The sequence below is a fragment of the Erinaceus europaeus genome, chromosome 14 (assembly GCF_950295315.1).
Source record: "Erinaceus europaeus chromosome 14, mEriEur2.1, whole genome shotgun sequence".
Taxonomy (NCBI): domain Eukaryota; kingdom Metazoa; phylum Chordata; class Mammalia; order Eulipotyphla; family Erinaceidae; genus Erinaceus; species Erinaceus europaeus.
The window spans coordinates 74,790,899-74,813,517 of NC_080175.1; the positions used below are offsets into that span (position 1 = coordinate 74,790,899).

Sequence of the window (22,619 nt, forward strand, 5' to 3'; positions counted from 1 at the left end):
CAGCCATACCACCTTGAACATGCCTGATATCTCCTCTGATCTTGGAAGCTCAGCAGGGTTGGGTCTACTCAGTACTTGGATGGGAGAAATTTAAGTTTCAGTCTCTTTGTAACTTTATTTCTCAGACATGGACTGTTTGAGGCCAGGGGGATAGCTCTGGGGTTGACACAAGGGCTTCCAAAAGGCAGAAAGATGTGGTAAAAATAAGATATTTCAAGGAGGGTCCCAGTTTTTTAGTGGGCAAAGAGGGCAGGTGTGTATCCTAAAATTAAGTTCAGTAACGTGTAAGCTTCTGATACTTTGTGAGTATGAACATTTTTCCTGGGGGAAGAATTAAAAACTTTCACAAACTCTCAAAAGGTCCTGTGACATAAGTTTAAAAACATGGCTAAGAAGAGACTATGGAAAATTCAATCATGGGAGTGGCTGCTTGGGCTAACAGATAAAGCTACTTTCAGTCATACCCTGGAGCTACAAAGGGCTTTTGGGGTTGCTGTTTATATTAGATACACCCATCTGTGGCCTATCACACATGACCAGAGTTTTCTTAAAAGATATTGGGCAGTGGTCCAGGAAGTGGTGCAGCGGTTAAAGCACTGGACTCAAGCGTGAGGTCCTGAGTTCAATCCCTGGCAGCACATGTACCAGCACATGTCTGGTTCTTTCTGTCTCTCCTCCTATCTTTCTAATAAATAAAATTAAAGTAAAAAAAGATACTGGGCAGGGGAATGAGGTGTGGGAGTTCCACTGTCATTTCAGAAAAGTCTCAATGTTATATATGTACCAGATGATTTCTCCGAAGATGTTTCTTCTCCAAGCACCAGGTCTAGCTTTCTCTTGACCAGTCTGAAGAAGTCTTAAGGCATTTTCTCTTTCCTCAACAACTTTATCTAGTGCATCCATGGAATCTACTACCTAAGAAGACAACAGAAAGATAATATTTCAACAACCTTTATAGGAAACAGTCTGAAACTATCTCAGAACACCAGAAATGGACCCACCCTTGGAATTAACCTAGGAATTGTCCTCCTGGGGATTTATCCACAGGAAACAAACTCACCCATCCAAGGAGATCTGTGTATATACCTATACTGATAACAGCACAATTTGTAATAGCCAAAATGTGGAAGCAACCCAGATGCCCAATGACAGATGAGTGGCTAGGAAAGTTGTGGAATATATACAAAACAGAATGCTACTCAGATGCTTATACAAGATGCTCTCACTCATAAGTGGAACTTATAAAACAAGGACAGAGGGAGTCGGGTGGTAGCACAGTGGAGTAAGTGCATGTGGTGCAAAGCATAAGGACCGGCATAAGGATCCCGGTTCGAGCCCCCCCTCCCACCTGCAGGGGTGTCGCTTCACAGGTGGTGAAGCAGGTCTGCAGGTGTCTATCTTTCTCTCCCCCTCTGTCTTCCCCTCCTCTCTCCATTTCTCTCTGTCCTGTCTAACAATGACGACATCAATTAACTACAACAAAAAAAAAAAAAAAAAAAAAAGGGCAACAAGAGGGAAAATCAATAAATATTAAAAAATAAAAAAACAAGGACAGAAAAGGAAAACACAAAGAGAAACTTGGGACAGGGTGTAGCGTACTGCACCGAAGCAAAGGATTCTGGGGAAGGGACTGGGGTGGTGGGTGGTGGAGGGCATTGGGGTCCTGGTGCAAGATGGTGGAAAGGATCTAAGTTGGGTGTGAGAGTGTTTTGCAGACACCTATCATGGGGAGATGAAAAATTATACCCATGTGCCAACAACTGTAACTTAAAAACCATTATCCACCGCCTTCTTTAAAATGACACATTAAAAACTCTGATAGATTAATAGGAAATATGTACAACTGAATAACTAGAAATAGAAATAAGAACCCAAGAGGTTTTTTTTTAAAAGGAATTTTTTTTTTTTAATGAAGAGAATCTAATTTATGAATCAATTACTATCTGGGGATGGCAAATAGCTCACTTGGATCGTGCACTTGTTTTGCAATTTGTATGACCCAGATCTGGGCCTGTCCTGCAAACGAGGAAGCCTTACTGTTACAGTGTCTTTCTGTCTCCCTGTTAATATTGGTGGTGGGGATGGGGGAGGTAGTCCCAGAGCAGGGAAATCCAAGCAATAGGGTTGCAAGGTTTACCTAGGTGAGGGAAAAGTGTCTAAAAAAGTATCTAAAACTTTGGAAAATATTTTGGTTATTTCTTAAAATGGGAAGCACAGATTTCCCCCACAACCCAGTAATTTCACTCCTATGTACCCACACAATAAAAATAAATATTGGGGGGTCAGGCAGTAGTGCAACAGGTTAAATGCAAACGGCGTGAAGCACAAGGACCGGCATAGGGGTCCTGGTTCGAGCCACTGACTCCCCACCTGCAGGAGGGGGTCACCTCGCAAATGGTGAAGCAGGTCTGCAGGTGTCTATCTTTCTCTACCCCCTCTCCTCTCCATTTCTCCTATCCAACAATGATGACAGAAATAACAATAGTAATGACCACAACAACGATAAACAACAAGGGCAATAAAAGGGGGGAAAAAATCAGCCTCCAGGACCAATGGATTTGTGGTTCAGGCACTGAGCCCTAGCAATAACCCTGGAGGCGATATATGTATTTATCTAGCACATGTTCTGAGGAGTGCACACTGGAATAGGGCGTGACTAGAGATGGGCACGGGGTTGCTTCGGGGCGTTAAGGAAGCATTTTTTTGTTGTTTTCAGTCAACAAGGTTTTCACTGGAGCTCCATGCCTATTATTCCACTGCTGATGAGCTGGTGAACCAGCTAAATAGCTAAATAAACTAGCTAAACTAGCTAAATAAACTAGTTAAACTAGCTAAATACTAGATGGAAACAAAGCACACTACACTAGTCTGCCACTAGGGAAGCTTCCCCTCTACATGGTGTCCCCATGTGGTGACTGGGGGCTCAAATTTGGGTCCTCATACATAGTAAAGTGTGTGCTCTACTGGTGTGACCTGCCTCCGGGAAATGTTTCTAAACTAGATCATTGTGACAGCTGCAAAAGTGTAAATTTTCCAACAGTCAAACAGAACTTGAAAAAAAAAAATCTACTTGACAAGAAACAAAGGAAGCACACACTTACTCCTAGCACTCAGCCCACACAACAGTCTCCAGTCTCCCACACAACCTACCTTTTCTAATCGCTCTGGGCTTGGCATTGGCAACCTCTGACGCTTTGCCTCCTGTTCAAGGGTTAGGAGCATGTTTCTTTCTTTCAGTAGAACATACCTGTATCAAAAACCAAAGGCTGTTTGGTTAAGTTAATAAAACTGTGACCTTTGACATAAATAAAGACTGATTCTCAGCATCCATAGTTCTTCAGAAACCTTGATTAACAGAAAATCATTACAGAGAATAATTCTTTAAACAGAGCTTATTATGCTTACTCATTTGCTCAACAAAAAAAAAAGGAAAGAGACAGTAAAGAGGAAGAGGAGGAGGAGAAAAAAGATATAGCCCCTAAAACCTATCTGGAGAGAAAGGGTAGGAAATAAATGACAACCACGTGACTATTATGTGTTAGGTGATATGCTGTGTACTTTACATAAACTACTTCATTTAATCCTAACAACTATTTTTTATATTTACTTCTTTTTTTTTTTTGGTCATCACTTGGGGCTTCACTGCTCCAATCTGACTTTCTCAGACACAAAGAAAGAGAAGCAGAGAACAGACACCAAGGCACTGAAATTTCCCCAGTGCCACTGTAGTCCCACGAATGTGCCTGGGTTCCCAACCCGAGTTACAGCAAAGTAAAGCAGGCACCCTCCCAAGTGAGCTATCTTACTCACCCGCAAAAGCTCTTTGAGAGTGGCACTGTTTCTACTTTCTAAAGTATTTTATTTAATGAACGACGACAAGAGTGCAGCTCAGTCACACATGGTGTCAGGGATCAAACCTGGGACCTCACACATGCCAATCATAAGCACTACCCACTAAGTCATCCGTCTGGCTGCTAGTTCTACTTCCTAAGTGAAGACACTAAGGTGAAGAGAAGTTAAGACACTGTGGGACACATGGCTAATTCAAGATTCAGATCCCACCCACCCTCCAGTGTATAAAACTGTTTTTCCTCCTTCCTTCTCTTTCCTCTCTCTTTCTGAGTCAAAACACCAAATTTCACCACTCAGGTGTTGTTAAAATTCAGAGGCTCCAGCTGGCCAGGCTAGCTTCACGGGCGGGTAACAGAGATGACCAGAGACATACGGCTGGGCAGGGAAGCTGTATTTCTTTATTTAGGATCAACGATTTATAAACTAAGACAAACTAATCACCAAACAGAACTCCCCTGCCTCCTTCCCCCGCAGCGGCGCCAAGCACTCTCGAACTCTGGAACCCTCTCGGGGTTCCTAGGGGCGGGGCCAAGCGGGCCTGCAAAACTAGCAGGACTGATCCAATTTTCTTGGCAGGGGGAGAGCTAGAACAACCCAATGTAAAGCATACAACACTCTGGGCCACTTTTTGCTCATTCAGATAGAGAGACCAAGAGACATCTTGGTGCCAGAGTGTCTTCTGGTGCCACAGCCCTCCCCTGCGGTACCAGAGATTGAGGCTGCACCGTGTGCTTGGTGAAGTCTATGTCCTACTCAGTAAGCTCTCCCGGCCCAAAGCTGATTCTGTTTGCACTGCACTGCTATCCCTGGGAAACTGCCATGTGATATGGAATACTGAGTGATAGACAGTACATACCAGCACAATTAAGACGAACAGGAGAGAGGGGCTGGCAGTAGCACTGTGGGTTAAGCACATATGGCGCAAAGTGCAAGGACCTGCATAAGGTTCCTGGTTCGAGCCCCCAGCTTCCACTTCATGGGCAGTGAAGCAGGACTGCAGGTGTCTTTTTTTCCCCCTCTCTGTCTTCCCTCCTCTCTTGATTTCTCTCTATCCTATACAACAACAACAGCAGCAATGACAATAATAATAATGACAACAACAAGGGCAACAAAATGGGAAAAAACGGCCTTCAGGAGTAGTGGATTCATAGTGCAGGCACAGAGACCCAGCAATAACCCTGGAGGCAAAAAAAAAAAAAAAGAGGAAGAGGAGAGATATCTTTTATAAAGAAGGCTTCAAAGATGGGACTAGGTGGGGAGGATAGCCTGAGGTAAAGCTGAAGTGGGGGTAGGTTTTATGAATAATGGTGTTTAGAATTAGAACTGGACAAAAAGGTAGGGTGATGGGACCAAAAATGAGATGAAAGAATTAGGATACTTTATGGCATGGAAGACAGTTTTGGGAGAACGAGTGACAGAAAATAGTTTTGTTTTAACCTTGAACACTGAAAGAGCCTTATCTATCTCCTCACCTATGACTCACCGCAACAGTGACTTCATAGGATTTTTCTGTTATGTCACTTCTCACAGCAAATGAGAGGTTGTTCTCTTCTAAAAGTAAATGCACGGCGACTTTTATTGGGGGGAACTGGGGTCTTATGCACACACAATTCCACTGTTCCCAAACTGACATTTATATTCTTCTACTTCAGATACGTGGCAGGGTGAGGGACAAACACCACTCCAGAGTGTCCCCTGGTGCCATCCATGATGCTCTCATGTGGTGTTGGGTGGGGCTCAAGCCTGGCTTCTCAAGAATGGTTAAAGTGACTGCTCTACCAGGTGGGCTCTGTCCAGGCCGACGTGTTGTTTTATCTAACCCTCTCTCCGACTCTCTGACAGTGAGTACCTGGAGTTAGCATTCACAGATGTAAGGGTTCACTTCTGCAAGAATGCCTCCTATTGCAGGTGGCAACAGCAAGCTTCAACTCCTCTATGTATTTCACTAGCCAACTCTAAACTGGGGTTTCAACAATCTTATTCAATTCTAACTATGTAAGAATACACCTTCAGCTTTGCAGGTTACAGGTTTCACAATTCAAGTACATTAAGATTTCCTAATCTTATAAGCACTGTACAGTTAAAAAAAAAAAAAAAAAGATATATTTGGGTTAAATCTACTCAATTAGGACGTGGGGAGGTGGGGGCCGGGTGGTGGTACACTTAGTAAAATGCACATGTTACCATGTACAGTGGGGAGGTGGGGGCCGGGTGGTGGTACACTTAGTAAAATGCACATGTTACCATGTACAAGGGCCCTGCTCAAGGCCCCAGTCTCCACTCTCTTTGTGTTTTCCTTTTCTGTCCTTGTTTTTTTTATTTTTTAATATTTATTGATTTTTCCCTTTTGTTGCCCTTGTTTTTTTTTGTTGTTGTTGTTGTAGTTATTGATGTCGTCATTGTTAGACAGGACAGAGAGAAATGGAGAGAGGAGGGGAAGACAGAGGGGGAGAGAAAGATAGACACCTGCAGACCTGCTTCACCACCTGTGAAGCGACACCCCTGCAGGTGGGGAGCGGGGGGGAGGGGGGGGGCTCGAACTGGGATCCTTATGCAGGTCCTTATGCATTGCGCCACGTGCGCTTACTCCACTGCGCTACCACCCGACTCCCTCTGTCCTTGTTTTATAAGTTCCACTTATGAGTGAGAACATCTTGTATAAGCATCTGAGTAGCATTCTGTTTTGTATATATTCCACAACTTTCCTAGCCACTCATCTGTCATTGGGCATCTGGGTTGCTTCCACATTTTGGCTATTACAAATTGTGCTATTATCAATATAGGTATATACACAGATCTCCTTGGATGGGTGAGTTTGTTTCCAGTCTCCACTTGCAGGGGAGAAGCTTCAGAAGCAGTGAAGCAGGGCTACAGGTGTTTCTTTCTCTCTCCCTCCCCCCACACAATTTTTCTATCTCCATCCAAAATAAAATAAATAAAATATATATATTTTTAAAAAAGAGGTGAGGAGGTAATGAAGTAAGGAAAGCAAAATGCCTGTGTGCCTGGGTTTCTTCATACAAGAGTTGGCAGTCAGCTGAGGTAAAGAACAAACACCTCATCACAGACCCGGCTTTGACCTAGCACGGTATGATTGGGCCCTCCTCAATCGCTATCGAACAGGCCATGGCCGGTGCGCTGCTATGTTCCATCGCTGGGGAGCCAGAGACACCCGAACTGCCCCTGCGGCTACAGACAGACTATGACCCACATAGTCAACGACTGCCACCTCTCCAGATTCAAAGGAGGTCTCGAAACTTTACATCAGGCTCAACCTGATGCTGTTGACTGGCTACGGAAGAAGGGCAAATGCTAGAAGAAGAAGAATACACACCATGCAAAAGGAAGAATTTCTAACTGTAACCAACAAATTCTTCATTTTATTTTTTAGTCTACTGAACTGTTGGTATAAAGACATTAGTATGATTAGAAGCATTTTCAGTAAAATTTCTAAATTCCAAACAGCTATAAAACTAATAAATTTGTCAAAATGTAACAACCTTTCATATCAATAAGATACCTAATGACTTTACATATTATTTTACAGTAACAGAAGACAAATTGCTTTATTCAATTCTTTACATCTGATAGTATTTATACCTCATTGGTATACTGAAACTGCTTCAGTCATAATATAAACTAGATATTAATGTACTGAGCATACTTACCAAAGTTTATGTAAATCTTCATTACTTTTGTTCCTTAATTGCTGACAGGTCCATGCAGCTCCTATCAAATGAGACATTCATAACATGAAATAATTTTCTACCTAGCTACCTTTTGACAAATGTCTTAAATGCTCTAAATCTGCTTCCTAATCTATAAAATGTAATTGTAATACAATTATATTATATAGCATAATGTTACATAAGGATTAAACTAGGGTTAATTATATAACATGTGACAAAATATTAGTATTGGGACCAGCTGTAACAGAAAAAAAAAACCACACACACTGGTACTGAGTGTATTTTCATACTGTAATGTCATAGTACTTTATAGCACTATAGATAAATTTTCAATTATATCTAAAATAAACTCCAACTCTCATTATAGTTAATAATTTCAACCCATTCTACTTCTAAGCCCTTTCTCAATTTGCCAAAGGACAATTAACACTACAATTCTATTGTCCTTTTAATTTTCTCTCCTAGCTACTCCCATAGAAACAACTAGATTTCAAAAGGGTAAGTAGACACTCCTCCCCCATGACTGGAAGTTTAATAAATATATTTAATACCTATCAACCCAAATATCTCACCAGATTTCACTTTTTCTTCCCCCCAATTCTTTGGGTCATCAAAAAATTCTTCTAGTCCTTTCCTTGACAATGTGGTATGAAGTAATCTACACTGCTGAAGAGATGTGACATTTACTGTATTCTTAGGCAACAGAGTAAGAGAAAACCTGCAACTGAAACACATAAACAAGGGGCTAAAGGTTTACATTTGAATGTTATAAACAATAAATGGATCTTTTCCTTGTCTACAGTGATAAAAATTGTACTCAGGGCTTCTGTACAAGAAACAATAAAACGTAGCAAAGTTCTAAAAAGTATATTCAAGGTTGTACTGTGGATGTTGCCCTATAATTTCAGAGGTTATTTATACAATTTCAAAGATAATATGCTATAATATATATATATATATATATATATATATATATATATATATATATAACATATATATATATATAATTTTGCCTCCAGGGTTATTCCTGGGGCTCAGTGCCTGCACGATGAATCCACTGCTCCTGGAGGGCATTTCTCCCCCCTTTTGTTGACCTTGTTGTTGTAGCCTTGTTGTGGTTATTATTGTTGTTGTTGAGTCATTTGTTGTTGGATAGGACAGAGAGAAATCGAGAGAGGAGGGGAAGACAGAGGTGGGGATGGAACCGGGATCCTGATGCTGGTCCTTGCGCTTGAGCCACGTGAGCTTAACTTGCTGTGCTACTGCCCGACCCCCCGCTATATAATTATATTTTATGGTAATATTTTTTTGGTCCTTCATACACTGGTGGTTGTTGTATAAGCATAATGAAGAATATCTTCCCCTCTCTTGATTTCTCTTTGTCTAGTCCAACAACTATGACGGCAATAATAATAACAATGATAAACAACAAGGGTAACAAAAGGGAAGAAATAACCTTCAGGAGCAGTGGATTTGTAGTGCAGGCACCGAGCCCGAGTGATAAGCCTGGAAGTGAAAGAAAGAAAGAAAGAAAGAAAGGGAGACAGAAAGAGAGGTGGGAAAGAAGGGAGGGTGGAAGGGAACCAGAGCATGACTCTGGCACACACACTGCAAGGGATCCAACTCCTGAACCTCAGTTCTGCAGACACCAATGCAGTCTCCACTGCTCCACCTCCCAGACTGCTAAAAATTATTTTTTAAGAAGAAAGGATGCTCTGATGTAAGAATTCAAGTGATGCAAGTTTGCCACCTTGATTAAGGTAACAACCACTGCGAAATGAAAGAAAAAAAAATTGTGTGTGTGGGGCCAGGTGGTGGTGCACCTGGTTGGGCACAAATGTTACAATGCCCAAGAACCTGGGTTCCCCCTGTAGGGGGAAAGCTTTATGAGTGGTGCAGTGTTGTGGGTGTCTCTCTGTCTTTCTCCCTCTCTATCACCCCCTTTCCTCTCGATTTCAGGCTGTCTTTATCCAATAAATAAAGATAATTAAAAAATTTTGGCTTCTCTTGATATTAGTTTATTGGTATAGTAGTACAAAAGACATGCTCGATGTTTGTACTGAATTCAAGAACAGATACATTACTTGCTAAATAAAAGAAACTTACATAGTATTAAAAAAAAAACTTAGTACAGACAAATTCCAATAAAATAGATGAAACCATACACCTTAGTACAAGCGATCTGTCAGTCCAGAAGACATTTCCAGAAAAGACTGTCTATATGAAAGCACGTGTAGTGTAGGCTGTCATTTTCTGACACCTAGAGGGCGACTTCCCATTCATTTGGACACTTCCATTTATTCGCTCAACATTTACTGAACAATTTCCTTGATATCGATTTTGCAAGTACATGGGCTCTTGGCACAGCTTGCCGTCGCCAACCAAAAACTTTCAGTGTATTTCCCCCAACGTCCCCAGTCCAGCAAGATGCTTCCGAATACTTCTAGGTCTAATCAACAAATACTGTGAAATTCAGAACTCCCGAACCCCGGGACGTCCCGTCTACGCTCAGGTGAAGGAACAGAAATGTCAAAGGTGGGCGATTTCTCCAAGGTCAAGTCTCTCGGAGGTGCCTGGGGAGCCATCCCAGAGGCCCTTCCGTCCCCGAGTTGTCCTGGCACCCTAGCACCTGATAAAATCTAAAGTCGGAGAGGTAGAAAAACCTACGCCCCACATCACTTAGATCACTTACCTTGTGCCGGCAGGGGCCTGAAGATTTATAAACGATCTAGAAGCCTTCGCGGCAGCTGAAACTTTTCTGCAGAAAACAGACAACCTGGCGGCAGCCATTTTTTTTTTTTTTAATGAAACAAAGGCGGTTCCGCCCACGGCGACATCACTTCCGGTGTCTCTCCCCGACCCTGTGAAAACTGAAATAGCTTTGCCCTCACTCAAGATGGCCACCTTTCGCCTTCGCTCTGGTTGTAAATTGGTTCTCTCGGCTCCTTTTCCCCTCCCTCCTTCTTCCTGTTGCCCACACTAGCCATGGCGGCCATGAGTTTATTGCAGCGGGTTTCCGTCACCGCGGTGGCCGCGGTAAGTAGCCGCCGCCTCGGCCCTCGACTTGGATTTGGAGGCCTCCTCACCCGTGGCTTCCCGAAGACCATAGGTGAGTGCCGACTTTGAAAGGAAGCATGCACGGGGCGTGAGGGGTGAGAGAGGGAGCACTTCCCGGTGGGTGACCTTGATGGAGCTGGGAGAATGTGCAAGATTGGGACCTGAGAAGAAAGCAGGAGCAAGGGCTTTGTGCACAGACCAACGTGTCCTAAAAGTAATCATGTGGGCGCAAAGCACAAGGACCAGCATAAGGATCCCGGTTTGAACCCCGGCTCCCCACCTGCAGGGGAGTCGCTTCACAGGCGGTGAAGCAGGTCTGCAGGTGTCTGTCTTTCTCTCCTCCTCTCTGACTTCCCCTCCTCTCTCCATTTCTCTCTGTCCTATCCAACAACGACAACAACAATAATCACTACAACAATAAAACAACAAGGGCAACAAAAGGGAATAAATAAAATAAATATTAAAAAAAAGTAATCATGTGGATCGGGTTTAAATTACTAATTAGAGGGTGTGGAGATAGTATAATGGTTATGCAAAACCACTATCCTGCCTGAGGTTCTGAGGCCCCTGGTTCAGTTCTCAGCACCACCATAAGCCAGAGCTGAGCAGGGCTGGGGAAGGGGGCGGGGAGGTAATTAGCATTGCTCAAATGCTTGGCCCTTCAGTCATTCCAGTGTGGTTGCTGATTTGCTGAGGTGGAAAGACAGGGCTAAGCCCAGTGTGTCTCCAGCACCAGACCCTTCGTAATTTCCACCTGCAGTACGTCCTGCTCAAGGTGGGAAGTCGTGTTGCTGAGAAGCCTTCTCATGCCAGTTTCAGGTGATAGGCTCTGGGCTAAGCAGAAAGACACTAGTTCCCCTCTACATGATATTGGCAACTATGATCCATTATTGCCATTTAACAGATGAGGAAACTGAAATTGTCACATAAATGATGCTCTACTGTATTAAGTTTAATATTGATAATAGCAGCCAACATTAATTGAGCATTTGCAGGTACCATTCTCTTTTTAAAGGTTTATCTTATTACATATGAACAAGAGAAACAGTTTCACATCATTCAGAGAAAAAGAGGGTTTTTTTTTTTTTTTCTTAAGCAGGATCTTGATTTTTTTTTTGTCATTGTTTAAGGGACACCTCTGAGGCTCTCAAGAGTGCAGGGCCCACCACTTGTCCAGGTTGGGGATTATCTGACTCCACAGCCGTCTGGAATGAGGTGCTTTTCAGCCACCATGTCTTCAAATTCATCTGCGTTAAACTTGGTGAAGCCCCACTCCTTGGAGATGTGGTTCTTCTGGTGTCCAGGGAATTTGAACTTGGACCTGCGCAGGGCCTCGATCACATGCTTTTTGTTCTGCAGCTTGGTGCTGATGGACATGATGACCTGGCCAATGTGGACTCTGGCTGCGGTGCCCTGGGGTTTCCCAAAAGCACCTGGCATCCCTGTCTGGAACCTAAGGTTAGGGACAGCAGGAGATCAGGTGGAAAATGAACACAGAGGAGGAAGGGCTGTCTCCAGGGTCCCTTAGGGCAGCCTATACAAGCAACAGGCTGCATACATACCCAGGAGGCTGCCGTTTGCAGCCACTGCACACCGGGCACCAGGAGAAAAAGAGTTCTACAGGGAATCAGGCGGTGGCCCAGCTGGTTAAGTGCACGTTACCCGGGTTCAAGCCGTTGGTCTTCTCCTGCAGGGGGAAAGCTTCACAAGTGGTGAAGCACTGCTGCGAGTGTTTCTCTGTCTTCTTTCTCTAGCTTCCCTCATCACTTTCTCTCTGTCCTATCAAATAAAGTTTAATTAAAAAGAAGTGAGGGGCGGAGGTAGATAACATGATGGTTATGCAAAGAGATTCTCATGCTTGAGGTTCCAAAGTTCCAGCATCAATCCCTTCCACCCTCCCGCACCACTATAAGCTAGAGTTGAACAATGCTGTGGTAAGAATAAAAATTAAAATGAGATGAACTGTAGTTTAGAACAATTCATCAATCTCTGCTTAAAGATCTATCACCCTGATATATCAGTACTCATAAATTCATACTCAGCACTTACGCATTTTATTGTTCTTATAATCTGATTTTATCTCAGAATTCAGCAGTCTACCCATGTGAACCTTGTATAAAACAGGATAATTTAATATTCTAGCTCCTGTTCGACACAGTGGTGGAGACCATGGAAAGAGACTGTTTATCATCAAACCTTCTGGATACTATGACAAGCGTTTTTTGAGTTTACTGGTGAGTTTTAAATTCTACGGAACTAAATCTTTTTACACATACAATTCGGAATCTTTAAAAGTTTTTTTTTTTTTCTCTTTATGTATTAATGGATAGAGACAGGGAGAAATTGAAAAGGGAGGGGGAAATAGAGAGGAAGAGAGACAGAGAGACACCTACTGCCCTCCTTCAACACTTGGAAAGCTTTCCACCTGCATGTGGGTACCAGGGGCTTGAACCTGGGCCCTTGAACACTATAGCATGTGCATTTAACCAGGTGCACTACAGCCTGGCCCCAAGATACATTTTTTAAGATGTTTTTATTTACTTATTATTGAATAGAAACGGAGAGAAATTGAGAGGGGTGGGGGAGATAGAGAGGGAAAGAGACAGAGAGACCCCTGCAGCCCTGCTTTACCACTCGTGAAGCTTTCCTCCTGCAAGTGGGGACCAGGGGATTGACCTGGGTCCTTGCAAACTGTAATGTGTACACCTAACCAGGTGTGCCACCATCTGGCACTACCAAGATATTTTTTTAAAAAGATTTTACTTAGTTCATGTTTCTTTTTGCAATGATAATGAGAGTGGATATTATGGTCTAATTTAGTTTTAAGTTAGTGATTTTCATAAGCAAAAACTGAGCTATTCCTTACCAACATTGTGGGGGTTAGAAATATAACACCCAGTGGTCTGGGAGGTGGCGTAGTGGATAAGGCTTTGGACTCTCAAGCATGAGGTCCCAAGTTCAGTCCCTGGCAGCACATGTCCCAGAGTGATGTCTGGTTCTTTCTCTCCTATCATTTCTCATGAATAAATAAATAAAACTTAAAAAAAAAAAGAAATATAATTCCTACACCACCATAAGCCAGAGCTGAACAGTGCTCTAGTATTTAAAAAAAGAAAGAAAGAAAGAAAGAAAGAGAAAAAATATAAATTGTGGGGGGCTGAGTGGTGGCGCACCTGGTTGAGTACACATTACAGTGTGCTAGGACGCCAGGGTTCAAGCCCCTGATCTCCACTTGGGGGGGGTGGGGGCAGTCTCTCTCTCTCTCTCTTTTCCACTTTATCTTCTTCTTGATTTTTTTCTGTCTTGATACAATAGATGATAAGTAAAATAAAATAAATAAATATAAACTGTTTGAGTAGGCAAGATAGCTTAACTGGGAGGTAGGTACCTGCTTTGCCGTGTGCACAGCCCAGAGTTGAGCCTGCGCCTCATCACACTGGGGAAGCTTTGTGCTATGATGTCTTTCCTTCTCTCTCTCCTCTGTCTTTCTGTCTGAAGAAAAGGGAAAAAAAAAATCAGGCTAGAATGGTGATGCCCCAACAATGATGAAGAAGAGGAAGTGAGGGGGGCCAGGCAGTGTTACGCCTGGTTAAGCACACATCGTACTAAGCGCAAGGACCCACACAAGGATCTGAGTTCAAGCCCTTAGATCTCCACCTGCAAAAGGGGACATAGCGAAACAGGTCTGCAGGTATCTTGTCTTTCTCTCTCCCGCTCTGTTTCCCACTCCATTCTCAGTGTCTCTCTGTCCTATCCAATAACCAAAGAAAAAAAGAAAAAAAATGTTCACAGGAGCCCCAGCAATAACTCTAGAGACAAATATAGATATAATCTTTGAAGAAGGAATATGCCCAGACTCTAGAAGCTGAGAAAGGTGGGGGAATAGATTTTTCCTATGATCCTTTTGAAGGAATGCAGTACTGTAGACTAATTTTAGGCTGTCTTTAGAGCTGTGAGCTAAGAAATAGCAATTGTATTAAGCCTCTAAATTAGTGGTAATCAGTAACAGCAGCCATAGGAAACTTAACACACCAATTACAGAGATGCAGTATTATCCCCATTTCACAAAGAAACACTGATCTTTTTCTCTTTATCTTTATAGAGATTCTACATATTGTTGACTGGGATTCCAGTAGCAATTGGTATAACTCTGGTGAATATATTTATTGGTAAGTGCACAAACCACCCCACCCAAACACACCAAACCAAATTGGTAATCTTTTTTTAAAAAAAAAACAACAAACATTTTAAAAAATATTTATTTATTCCCTTTTGCTGCCCTTTGTTGTTTATTGTTGGAGTTATTGTTATTGATGTCATTGTTGTTGGATAGGACAGAGAGAAATGCGGGGGGGGGGTAGGGATAGACAACTGCAGATCTGCTTCACCGCCTGTGAAGCGACTCCCCTATAGGTGGGGAGCCAGTGGCTCGAACCAGGACCCTGATGCCTCCTTGGGCTTTGTGCTACATGCGCTTAACCTGCTACGCTACCACCCGACTCGCCCCAGATTGAACCAGAGTATCACTCTCACCCATGTGATGACATATTAAATTTGGGACCTCAAACCTGAGAGTTCACCTTCCAGCCTGAAAATTGGTAAATTTTTAAAATCTGCATATATTAATGAAAAAAGAGATGGTTACTATAATGAAAAAATTTTAATGTCTTTTTTTAATTACAGTATCACCTTATTGAGGGAACATTGATTTAAAGGCTTGGTTTATTGTTGTTTTCGCCGGGCTGGCTTCACGGGCAGGTAACAGATGACCAGGGACTCATGGTTGAGCTGTAGGCAGTATCTCTTTATTCATGCTGGATGCAGCGCAATGTATACCAAGCTAAGCTAAACTAACACAACTACCAACTAACTAAAATGAACAATGTTGTCCTTACATACTTTCCAAGTAGGGTGTAAACAAGATGTGACATACAGAGGGTGGAGAGAAAAGTGACTGGTGAAAATCAGGGTATGACAAGGAGAGGGGGCGGAGCAGGCAAGAATTCTACCACTGAACCACCAATGCCCTGGAGGGAGGGTGGTACTTGTTAACAGTGGTTATGTAAATAGAATACAGTGTTATATAAATAGAATGCAGGGGGGATTAAACCAAATGAAACAGAAGGGGTTTTTAAAAGCAGAATTAGAAGCATACCAACAGTTTGTTTGTTTGTTTGTTTGTTTATTCCCAGAGTACTGTTCCACTCTGGTTGATGATAAACCAGAGTGTCAGGCAGTAGCGTAACAGGTTAAGAGTAGGTGGCACAAAGTGCAAGGACTGGTGTAAGCATCCTGGTTTGAGCCCCCTGCTCCCCAACTGCAGGGGAGTCACTTCACAGGCCGTGAAGCAGGTCTACTAGTGTCTTATCTTTCTCTTTCCCCTCTCTGTCTTCCTTTCTTCTCTCCATTTCTCTGTGTCCTATCCAACAATAATGACAGCAATAACAACAACAATAATAACTACAACAATAAAACAAGGGCAACAAAAGGGAATTAATGAATAAATAAATAAATATTTAAGAGAGAGAGAGCCAAAGCACCACTCTGGCATATGTGATGCCAGAGATCAAACTCAGGACCTCCTTCTTGAGAGTCCTACTTCCTGGGCCAGAATTCTCTCTCACTCTCTTTTTATTTATTTGTGTTTTTAAGCAGAGCGCTGTTTAGGTTTGGTATTTTGGTGTGGGGGATTGAGCCTGGGACTTTGGAGCCTCAGACATGAGAGTCTCTTTGCATAGCCATTATGCTATCTATTCCTTCCATCCCCCAACACAATTTCCACCCCCTAAAACCAGTCCTATAGAGGCCACATACAAGACTTTAAGAAACTCAGTCTTGTGGTCCGGGAGGTGGTGCGGTGGTAAAGCTTTGGACTCTAAGCATGAGGTCCTGAGTTTGATCCCTGGCAGCACATATGCCAGAGTAATGTCTGATTCTTTCTCTCTCCTCCTGTCTCTCTCATTAATAAATAAATAAAATATTTAAAAAGAAAGAAAGAAATTCAGTCTTATGTGTCACTTTCCAAAGCCATTTTTGACAAGTCTAAGGATAATTAAAAGTGATAGAGTTAGAAAACAGGCTAAGATATAGAAGAATTTTTTTTACCTGTCCTAAGATGTAAAAATTAAGATCTTTAAAAATTACCTGTTTGTAAGTGATGGTAAACATTAGATTTTCATGGACAATTTTGCTCGAAGCAATTCTAACTTTGTGAATTATGAAATATTTTATCTAGTAGGTATAAGGAAAATCAAGAATAACATGTCTCTTATATCTTTTTGTGCAATAAAGAAAAATGGATGGAGAGCTCTCTAATGTCTGTAAACAGTGCTTTTACACATAGAAGACATCTAAAAGTATCTTATGAATGAATTAATGTTCAGCCAGATTGAAGTGAATTTAAAATATTAAATATCTTCATAGTACAAATAAATGGCTCTTTAGAACTATAAAAATGGTTTTGTATTTAAATAGTGAAGAATTAATGTTATAAACTGATAGTAAAATTGGACATCATTCTTTTCTCTTATTAGGTGAGGCGGAGTTAGCAGAAATTCCAGAAGGGTATATCCCAGAACACTGGGAGTATTACAAGGTTGGTATATTTTGCATTAGAAGTTCTATTTTGTGAGTTGTCATGTCAGTGCATGAGCTAATCTCTTACTTCACTTATGATACAGTTTTATATTCAGTTTTTTATATCAGGTGGATGATACATTTTTTTAAAAAAATTATATTTATTGTTTATTTTTCTTTTTGTTGCCCTTGTTTTTTTTATTGTTGTTGTAGTTATTGTTGTTTTTAATGTCATCTTTGTTAGATAGGACAGAAAGAAATGGAGAGAGGAGGGGAAGACAGAGATAAGGAAAGAAAGACACCTGCAGACCTGTTTCACCGCTTGTGAAGCGACCCCCCTACAGGAGGGGAGCCGGGGGCTTGAACCGGGATCTGTACTCCGGTCCTTGATCTTTGCGCCATGAGCGCTTAACCCTCATTGCTATCGTCCCCCCCACCCTTTTTTTTTTTCATTTAAAGTTTTCTTTTTAAAGGTGTTTTTTTTTTTATTGATGAAGATAGAAGGGGAGAGAGAGAGAGAGAAAGAACCAGACATCACTTTAGTACCTGTGCTGCCTGTACCTCATGCTTGAGAATCCAATGCTTTATCCACTACGCCACCTCCCAGACCACTATGTAAAGATTTTATTTAATAATGAGAAGGGGGGGTTGAAATAGAGAGAGAATGAGAACACCAGACATCACTCTGGTATTTGTGTTGCCGTGGATTAAACTTGGGACCTCATGCTTGAGATTCCAGTGTTTTATCCTCTGTACCACCTCCTAGACCACTCTTTTTTTCTTTAAACCAAAGATCTCACACAGTCATTTACTAAACCTGGAGTATTGTTTCCAGTGTGATTTTTGTCTTAATGCAGCGTAGTTATTTGTGCCATCTCGTGTGATTGCTTAAACACATGTCAAGGAACAGAGTTAAGTGTTTTGACTCCTAGCTGTTAAGGAAAATCATGCTTAGCTTATCTTTACTGTTTGTGGAAAGAGCTCCATTTCTGGCCCGCCAGACCCTGGATTTGATTCCTGACCCAGTCTCTCGTATACTCTGCGTGTGCTATAGTAGAAAAGAATGCGAGTTTTAGACTCAGAGAAGCCTCGTTAAGTAACTCTAACTGCATGATTTGCTTATCTACAGAATGGGGACAGCAAAATAGTGTCTGCCTATGGATTGCAGTTATATAAGATACATATCATCAGGTGACATAGAATGTCATTGCTTTGCCTAAGTTGATCACTTTAAAGAATAATGAAGTGAAAAAATAATAATAATAAGGTGGGGACAGGCAGCGGCTCCCCCTGGTTGAGCACACATGTTACAATGAGCAAGGACCCAGGTTTAGGCCCCCGGTCCCCACCTGCAGGGGGAGGCTTTGAGAGTGGTGAAGCAGGGCTGCAGGTGGGGACCGGGTCTCTCTTCCTCTCTACCTCCCCTTCCCCTCTCAATTTCTAGCTGTCACTATCCAATAAATAAAGATAATAAAAAAAATTTAAAAAGAATAATAAACTGCCAAAGCAAAGTACTGTCCTGAATGTGATTGTTCTAAAACCAATTTTCCCTTGTAGCATCCTATATCAAGATGGATTGCCCGTACTTTCTATGATCCTCCTGAAAAGAACTATGAAAAAACAATGGCTATCCTTCAGATTGAAGCTGAAAAGGCTGAATTACGGTAAAAAAAAAAAAAAAAAAAAGTGGAGGGGAGCAGGTAGGGAAGAGAATGCTTTCTTGTGGGTATAAACTACAGAAAGGGATGAAGATGTGGAGAGAATCAAGGTTTTTAGAGTGGAGATATGACTGGAAGGTGATGAGGAGATAGGACCTGTCAGAATGAAGGCAGCCCTGCTTAGAGAATCCTGCTCTGTAGTACAACCCTCTCATTTCCCCCCTAATTTTCTTGCCTCCTACATCTAGTCTCATCCCTTTTTTAAAATTCCTCATTTATTTTTTTTTTTTTTACCAGAGCACTGCTTACTTTGGTTTATGGTGGCGTAGGGGGATTGAACCTGGGACTTTGGAGGCTCAGGCATGAGAGTCTCTTTGCAGAACCATTGTGATATCTACCCCCACCCATAGTCTCATCCTTAGTGGTAGCCACTACTTAGTGATTTCTGACATTTGCTCCTAGAAAAATTTTAGATGCTAAAAAAAAACATTTAATACAGCTTTTTAAAAATATGACATTGGGCAGGGGAGAAAGCATAAAGGTTATAGAAAGAGCCCTTCATACCTGAGTCTCCAGAGTCTCAGATTCAGATTTCAGGTTCAGTCCCTGCACCATTAGATGCCAATCTGAGTTGTGCTCAGGTGAAAAAGGGGGGGGCGGGGGCAGGTGGTTGCTCCACCTGGCCAAGTGTACACATTAAAGTGCACAAGGACCCAGGTCTCCCTGATCCCCACCTGCAGAAGGAAAGCTTTCAAGAGTAGTGAAGCAGGGCTGCAGGTCTCTCTGTCTCCCTCTCTATCTCCCCAGCCCTCTCAATTTCTCTCTGTCTCTATCCAATAATAAATAAATAAATAATTTTTTTTTTAATTTAAAAGGTGGATAGGAGGAGGAAGAAAGAGAATATATATATGTAATCTGGGCAGTGGTAGATAGCATAATGGTTATGCAAACAGACTCTCATGCATGAGGCTACGTTAAGTTCCAGGTTTGCCACCATAAGCCAGAGCTGAGCAGTGCTCTGGTAAAAAAAGAAAAAAGAAATCCTCTTACAAGTCCTGTTTTGCATCGAGTCACTGTTTCACCCAAGTTCCTAGGTGATCTTTTTTTGGTTGTTTTTGAACCCTGGTATATTATTTATTTATTTATTCCCTTTTCTTGTCCTTTTTTTTTTTTTGTTATTGATGTCGTCATCGTTAGGACAGAGAGAAGTGGAGAGAGGAGGGGAAGGTAGGAAGAGAAAGACACCTGCAGACCTGTTTAACCACTTGTGAAGCGACTTCCCTGCAGGTGGGGAGCTGGGGGCTTGCGCTTTGAGCCACCTGCACTTGACCCGCTGCGCTACTGCCCGAATCCCCCTAGGTGATCTTTCTAAAATTGTTTACACCTCAGTCTTTTTAAAAATATTTATTCCCTTTTGTTGCCCTTTTTTTTTTATTGTTGTTGTTACTGATGTTGTCATTGTTGGATAGGACAGAGAGAAATGGAGAGAGGAGGGGAAGACAGAGAGGGGGAGAGAAAGACACCTGTAGACCTGCTTCACCACCTGTGAAGCGACTCCCCTACAGGTGGGGCTTGAACCGGGATCCTTATCCTGGTCCTTGCACTTCACACCACCTGTGCGCTTAACCCGCTGTGCTACCGCCTGACTCCCCTTTTTTTTTTTTACAGTTAAATTATATATTTATCATTTCTTTATATGCAAAGACTAAATCTAGCTCCTAAATCATTAAGTCTAATTTCAAGCTTCTTTCTTTTTAACGACTGTATCATATTCACATAATTTCCCTCCCCCCTTCTTTTGATAGGGCAGATAAATTGAGAGGGGAGAGGGAGACAGAAAGAGGAGAAAGAGCAGAAAAGAGAGAATGAGCCAGACATCACTCTGGTACATGTGCTGCCAGAGATTGAACTTGGGACCTCACACTTGAGAGTCCAACGCTTTATCCACTGCGCCATCTCCTGGACCACTCACTCTTAAGTTTAATGGTGGTGGTGGTTGTTATTGTTGTTGTTATTATTATTATTATTCCTTCATGTTTCCTCTTGATGCTTTTAAATTTGATCCTCCGTGAAAGAGACTGGGCTGTCAAGAGTGAGATTTACAGCAATCAATGCACCCATGAATTCAGTGGGTTTTCTTTTTTTAATTTTTTTTTAAATCTTTATTTATTTATTGGATAGACACAGCCAGAAATTGAGAGGGAAGGGGATGATAGACAGGGAAAGGGACAGAGAGACACCTACAGCCCTGCTTCACCACTGGTGAAGCTTTCCCTTTGCAGGTGGGGACCTGGGTCTTGAACCTGAGTCCTTGCGCACTGTAACGTGTGCTCAGCCAGGTGGGCCACCACCCAGCCCCTCAGTGGATTTTCAATAGAAGTAGATATTTTTGTGTGCACTAAAATCGAGATCATTTTGGTCACATAGTGAGCCTCTTCTTTCCTTCAGGTCTGTCCTCCCCTCACCCTCCCACCACCACCACCACCACCACCACCTCCTCCCCCCCCCCCCCCCCAGCAGAGCACTGCTCACCTCTGGCTTCTTATGGTGGTGCAGGGGATTGAATCGGGGACTTGGGAAGCCCAGGCATGAGAGTCTCTTTGCATAACCATTATGTTGTCTCTCCACCCCCTCCCCCGTCACTCTTGATGCAGGCTACCACTGATCTACTCCCCCCTCTTCTTTTACACTGTGTTTATAAAAACCACTGTGATACTGAAAATAATGAAAAAATATTTTTAAATGATTGAGTGTCTTGTTTTTTAGATTGTAATTAGACACATAAGTAGTTACCACATAGAGCTGTCATTACATATTTTAAAAAACAGAATAGGGGCTGGGGAGAGGTGAGCCATAAGCCAGAGTTGAGCAGCGCTCTGGTTAAAAGAAAGGGGGCGGGGTGTGGTACTGTTGTTCCTTGCAAAAGTTTCTTTACATAACAAAAAATGCAAGGGACTCTGACAAAACAGTTAAGAAGGACAAGAGTTCTATGTCATAACTACTTATATGTTCAGTTACACATGGAAAAAACAAAAACCAGGAATGAAGTCAAGTCAGTAGGTCTTAGAGTTACAGATGGAGGCTGTTTGCATTTGTTTGTATCTTTATGGCTTGTCTGTAATTTGAAGGGATGAGAACGCTGGTCACGTGCAGTGCCAGGGTCAGAGCCGAGGCTCCACTCATGAAACTCTCCTTTCTCTCACTCAGCCACCTCCCAGCCAGGAGGATCTTGTTAGTGGAAATGATGATTCCCATTATTCACAGTACTGCTGTTCTGTCTGTTACAGGTTAAAGGAGCTAAAAGTGCGAGAACTAATGCGTAAGAGAGGGGATGGACCCTGGTATCAGTACCCAACCATAGATAAGGAACTTATCGATCATTCTCCAAAAGCTACTCCTGACCATTAAGCTTTGATGCACCAACTACAAAGTGTATTCTCGATAGGGAAAAAATAAGTTAATAAATATAGTCTGTATTTTTGCTTTATAGGATGAATAAAATTTCATCTTCCAATAAGCTGTTCCTGGTTGTTCATTCAGATTACTTAAAACATGTATGTGTGTGTGTGTTTGTGTGATTTAATTATTTTTCCCCAGCTTTATTAAAACATAATAATATTTTAAGATATTTAAAGGGTGGGCAGGGAAATAGCATAATAGTTATGTAAAAAAGACTCTCATGGCTGAGGCTCTGAAGTCTTAGCTTCAATGCCCAGCACTACCTTAAGTCAGAGCTGAACAGTGCTCTGGCCTCTGTGTCTCTCATTAAAATAAAGTAAATAATAAT

The 22,619-nt window shown here is 42.1% G+C and overlaps 2 protein-coding genes, 1 long non-coding RNA gene and 1 pseudogene across 5 annotated transcripts in view; 1 reads left to right on the forward strand and 3 right to left on the reverse strand.

The window, feature by feature from the left end:
• Positions 1 to 10,363, reverse strand: part of MRPL47 (mitochondrial ribosomal protein L47) — a 25,418-nt gene extending 15,055 nt beyond the window's left edge. Inside the window, exons 1-5 of one of the 3 annotated variants that reach the window (XM_060172013.1) lie at positions 10,234 to 10,363; positions 8,114 to 8,265; positions 7,521 to 7,581; positions 3,147 to 3,247; positions 785 to 911 (exon numbers count right to left, since the gene is read on the reverse strand). In XM_060172013.1, the coding sequence (XP_060027996.1) occupies positions 785 to 911; positions 3,147 to 3,247; positions 7,521 to 7,581; positions 8,114 to 8,265; positions 10,234 to 10,331 (539 nt within the window). In that variant the 5' untranslated portion in view covers positions 10,332 to 10,363. The remainder of the gene's footprint in view (positions 1 to 784; positions 912 to 3,146; positions 3,248 to 7,520; positions 7,582 to 8,113; positions 8,266 to 10,233) is intronic. The other 2 variants (XM_060172012.1, XM_060172014.1) reach the window with 2 other exon arrangements.
• Positions 10,364 to 10,491: 128 nt separating this feature from the next.
• NDUFB5 (NADH:ubiquinone oxidoreductase subunit B5) lies at positions 10,492 to 22,354 on the forward strand. The gene is made up of 6 exons (XM_007518189.3): positions 10,492 to 10,650; positions 12,741 to 12,832; positions 14,701 to 14,767; positions 17,132 to 17,193; positions 18,732 to 18,838; positions 22,120 to 22,354. Exons 1-6 carry the CDS (start codon positions 10,527 to 10,529, stop codon positions 22,238 to 22,240), a joined length of 573 nt encoding a protein of 190 aa, XP_007518251.1. The 5' UTR covers positions 10,492 to 10,526; the 3' UTR covers positions 22,241 to 22,354.
• On the reverse strand, positions 12,105 to 12,255 carry LOC132532910 (small nucleolar RNA SNORA70; annotated as a pseudogene).
• The window catches only part of LOC132532811 (uncharacterized), a 35,628-nt gene continuing 25,284 nt past the window's right edge, over positions 12,276 to 22,619 (reverse strand). Inside the window, exons 2-3 of the long non-coding RNA XR_009544741.1 lie at positions 13,987 to 14,090; positions 12,276 to 12,377 (exon numbers count right to left, since the gene is read on the reverse strand). This is a non-coding gene — a long non-coding RNA (uncharacterized LOC132532811). The remainder of the gene's footprint in view (positions 12,378 to 13,986; positions 14,091 to 22,619) is intronic.

What these genes read in the sequence shown, in the direction of transcription:
- NDUFB5 (XM_007518189.3), top strand. Translation starts at nt 10,527, where the DNA reads ATGGCGGCCATGAGTTTATTGCAGCGGGTTTCCGTCACCGCGGTGGCC. An exon ending in TGGCTTCCCGAAGACCATAG is followed by an intron (nt 10,651 to 12,740) that starts GTGAGTGCCGAC and finishes TTAATATTCTAG; the next exon opens with CTCCTGTTCGACACAGTGGT. An exon ending in TCTGGTGAATATATTTATTG is followed by an intron (nt 14,768 to 17,131) that starts GTAAGTGCACAA and finishes TTCTCTTATTAG; the next exon opens with GTGAGGCGGAGTTAGCAGAA.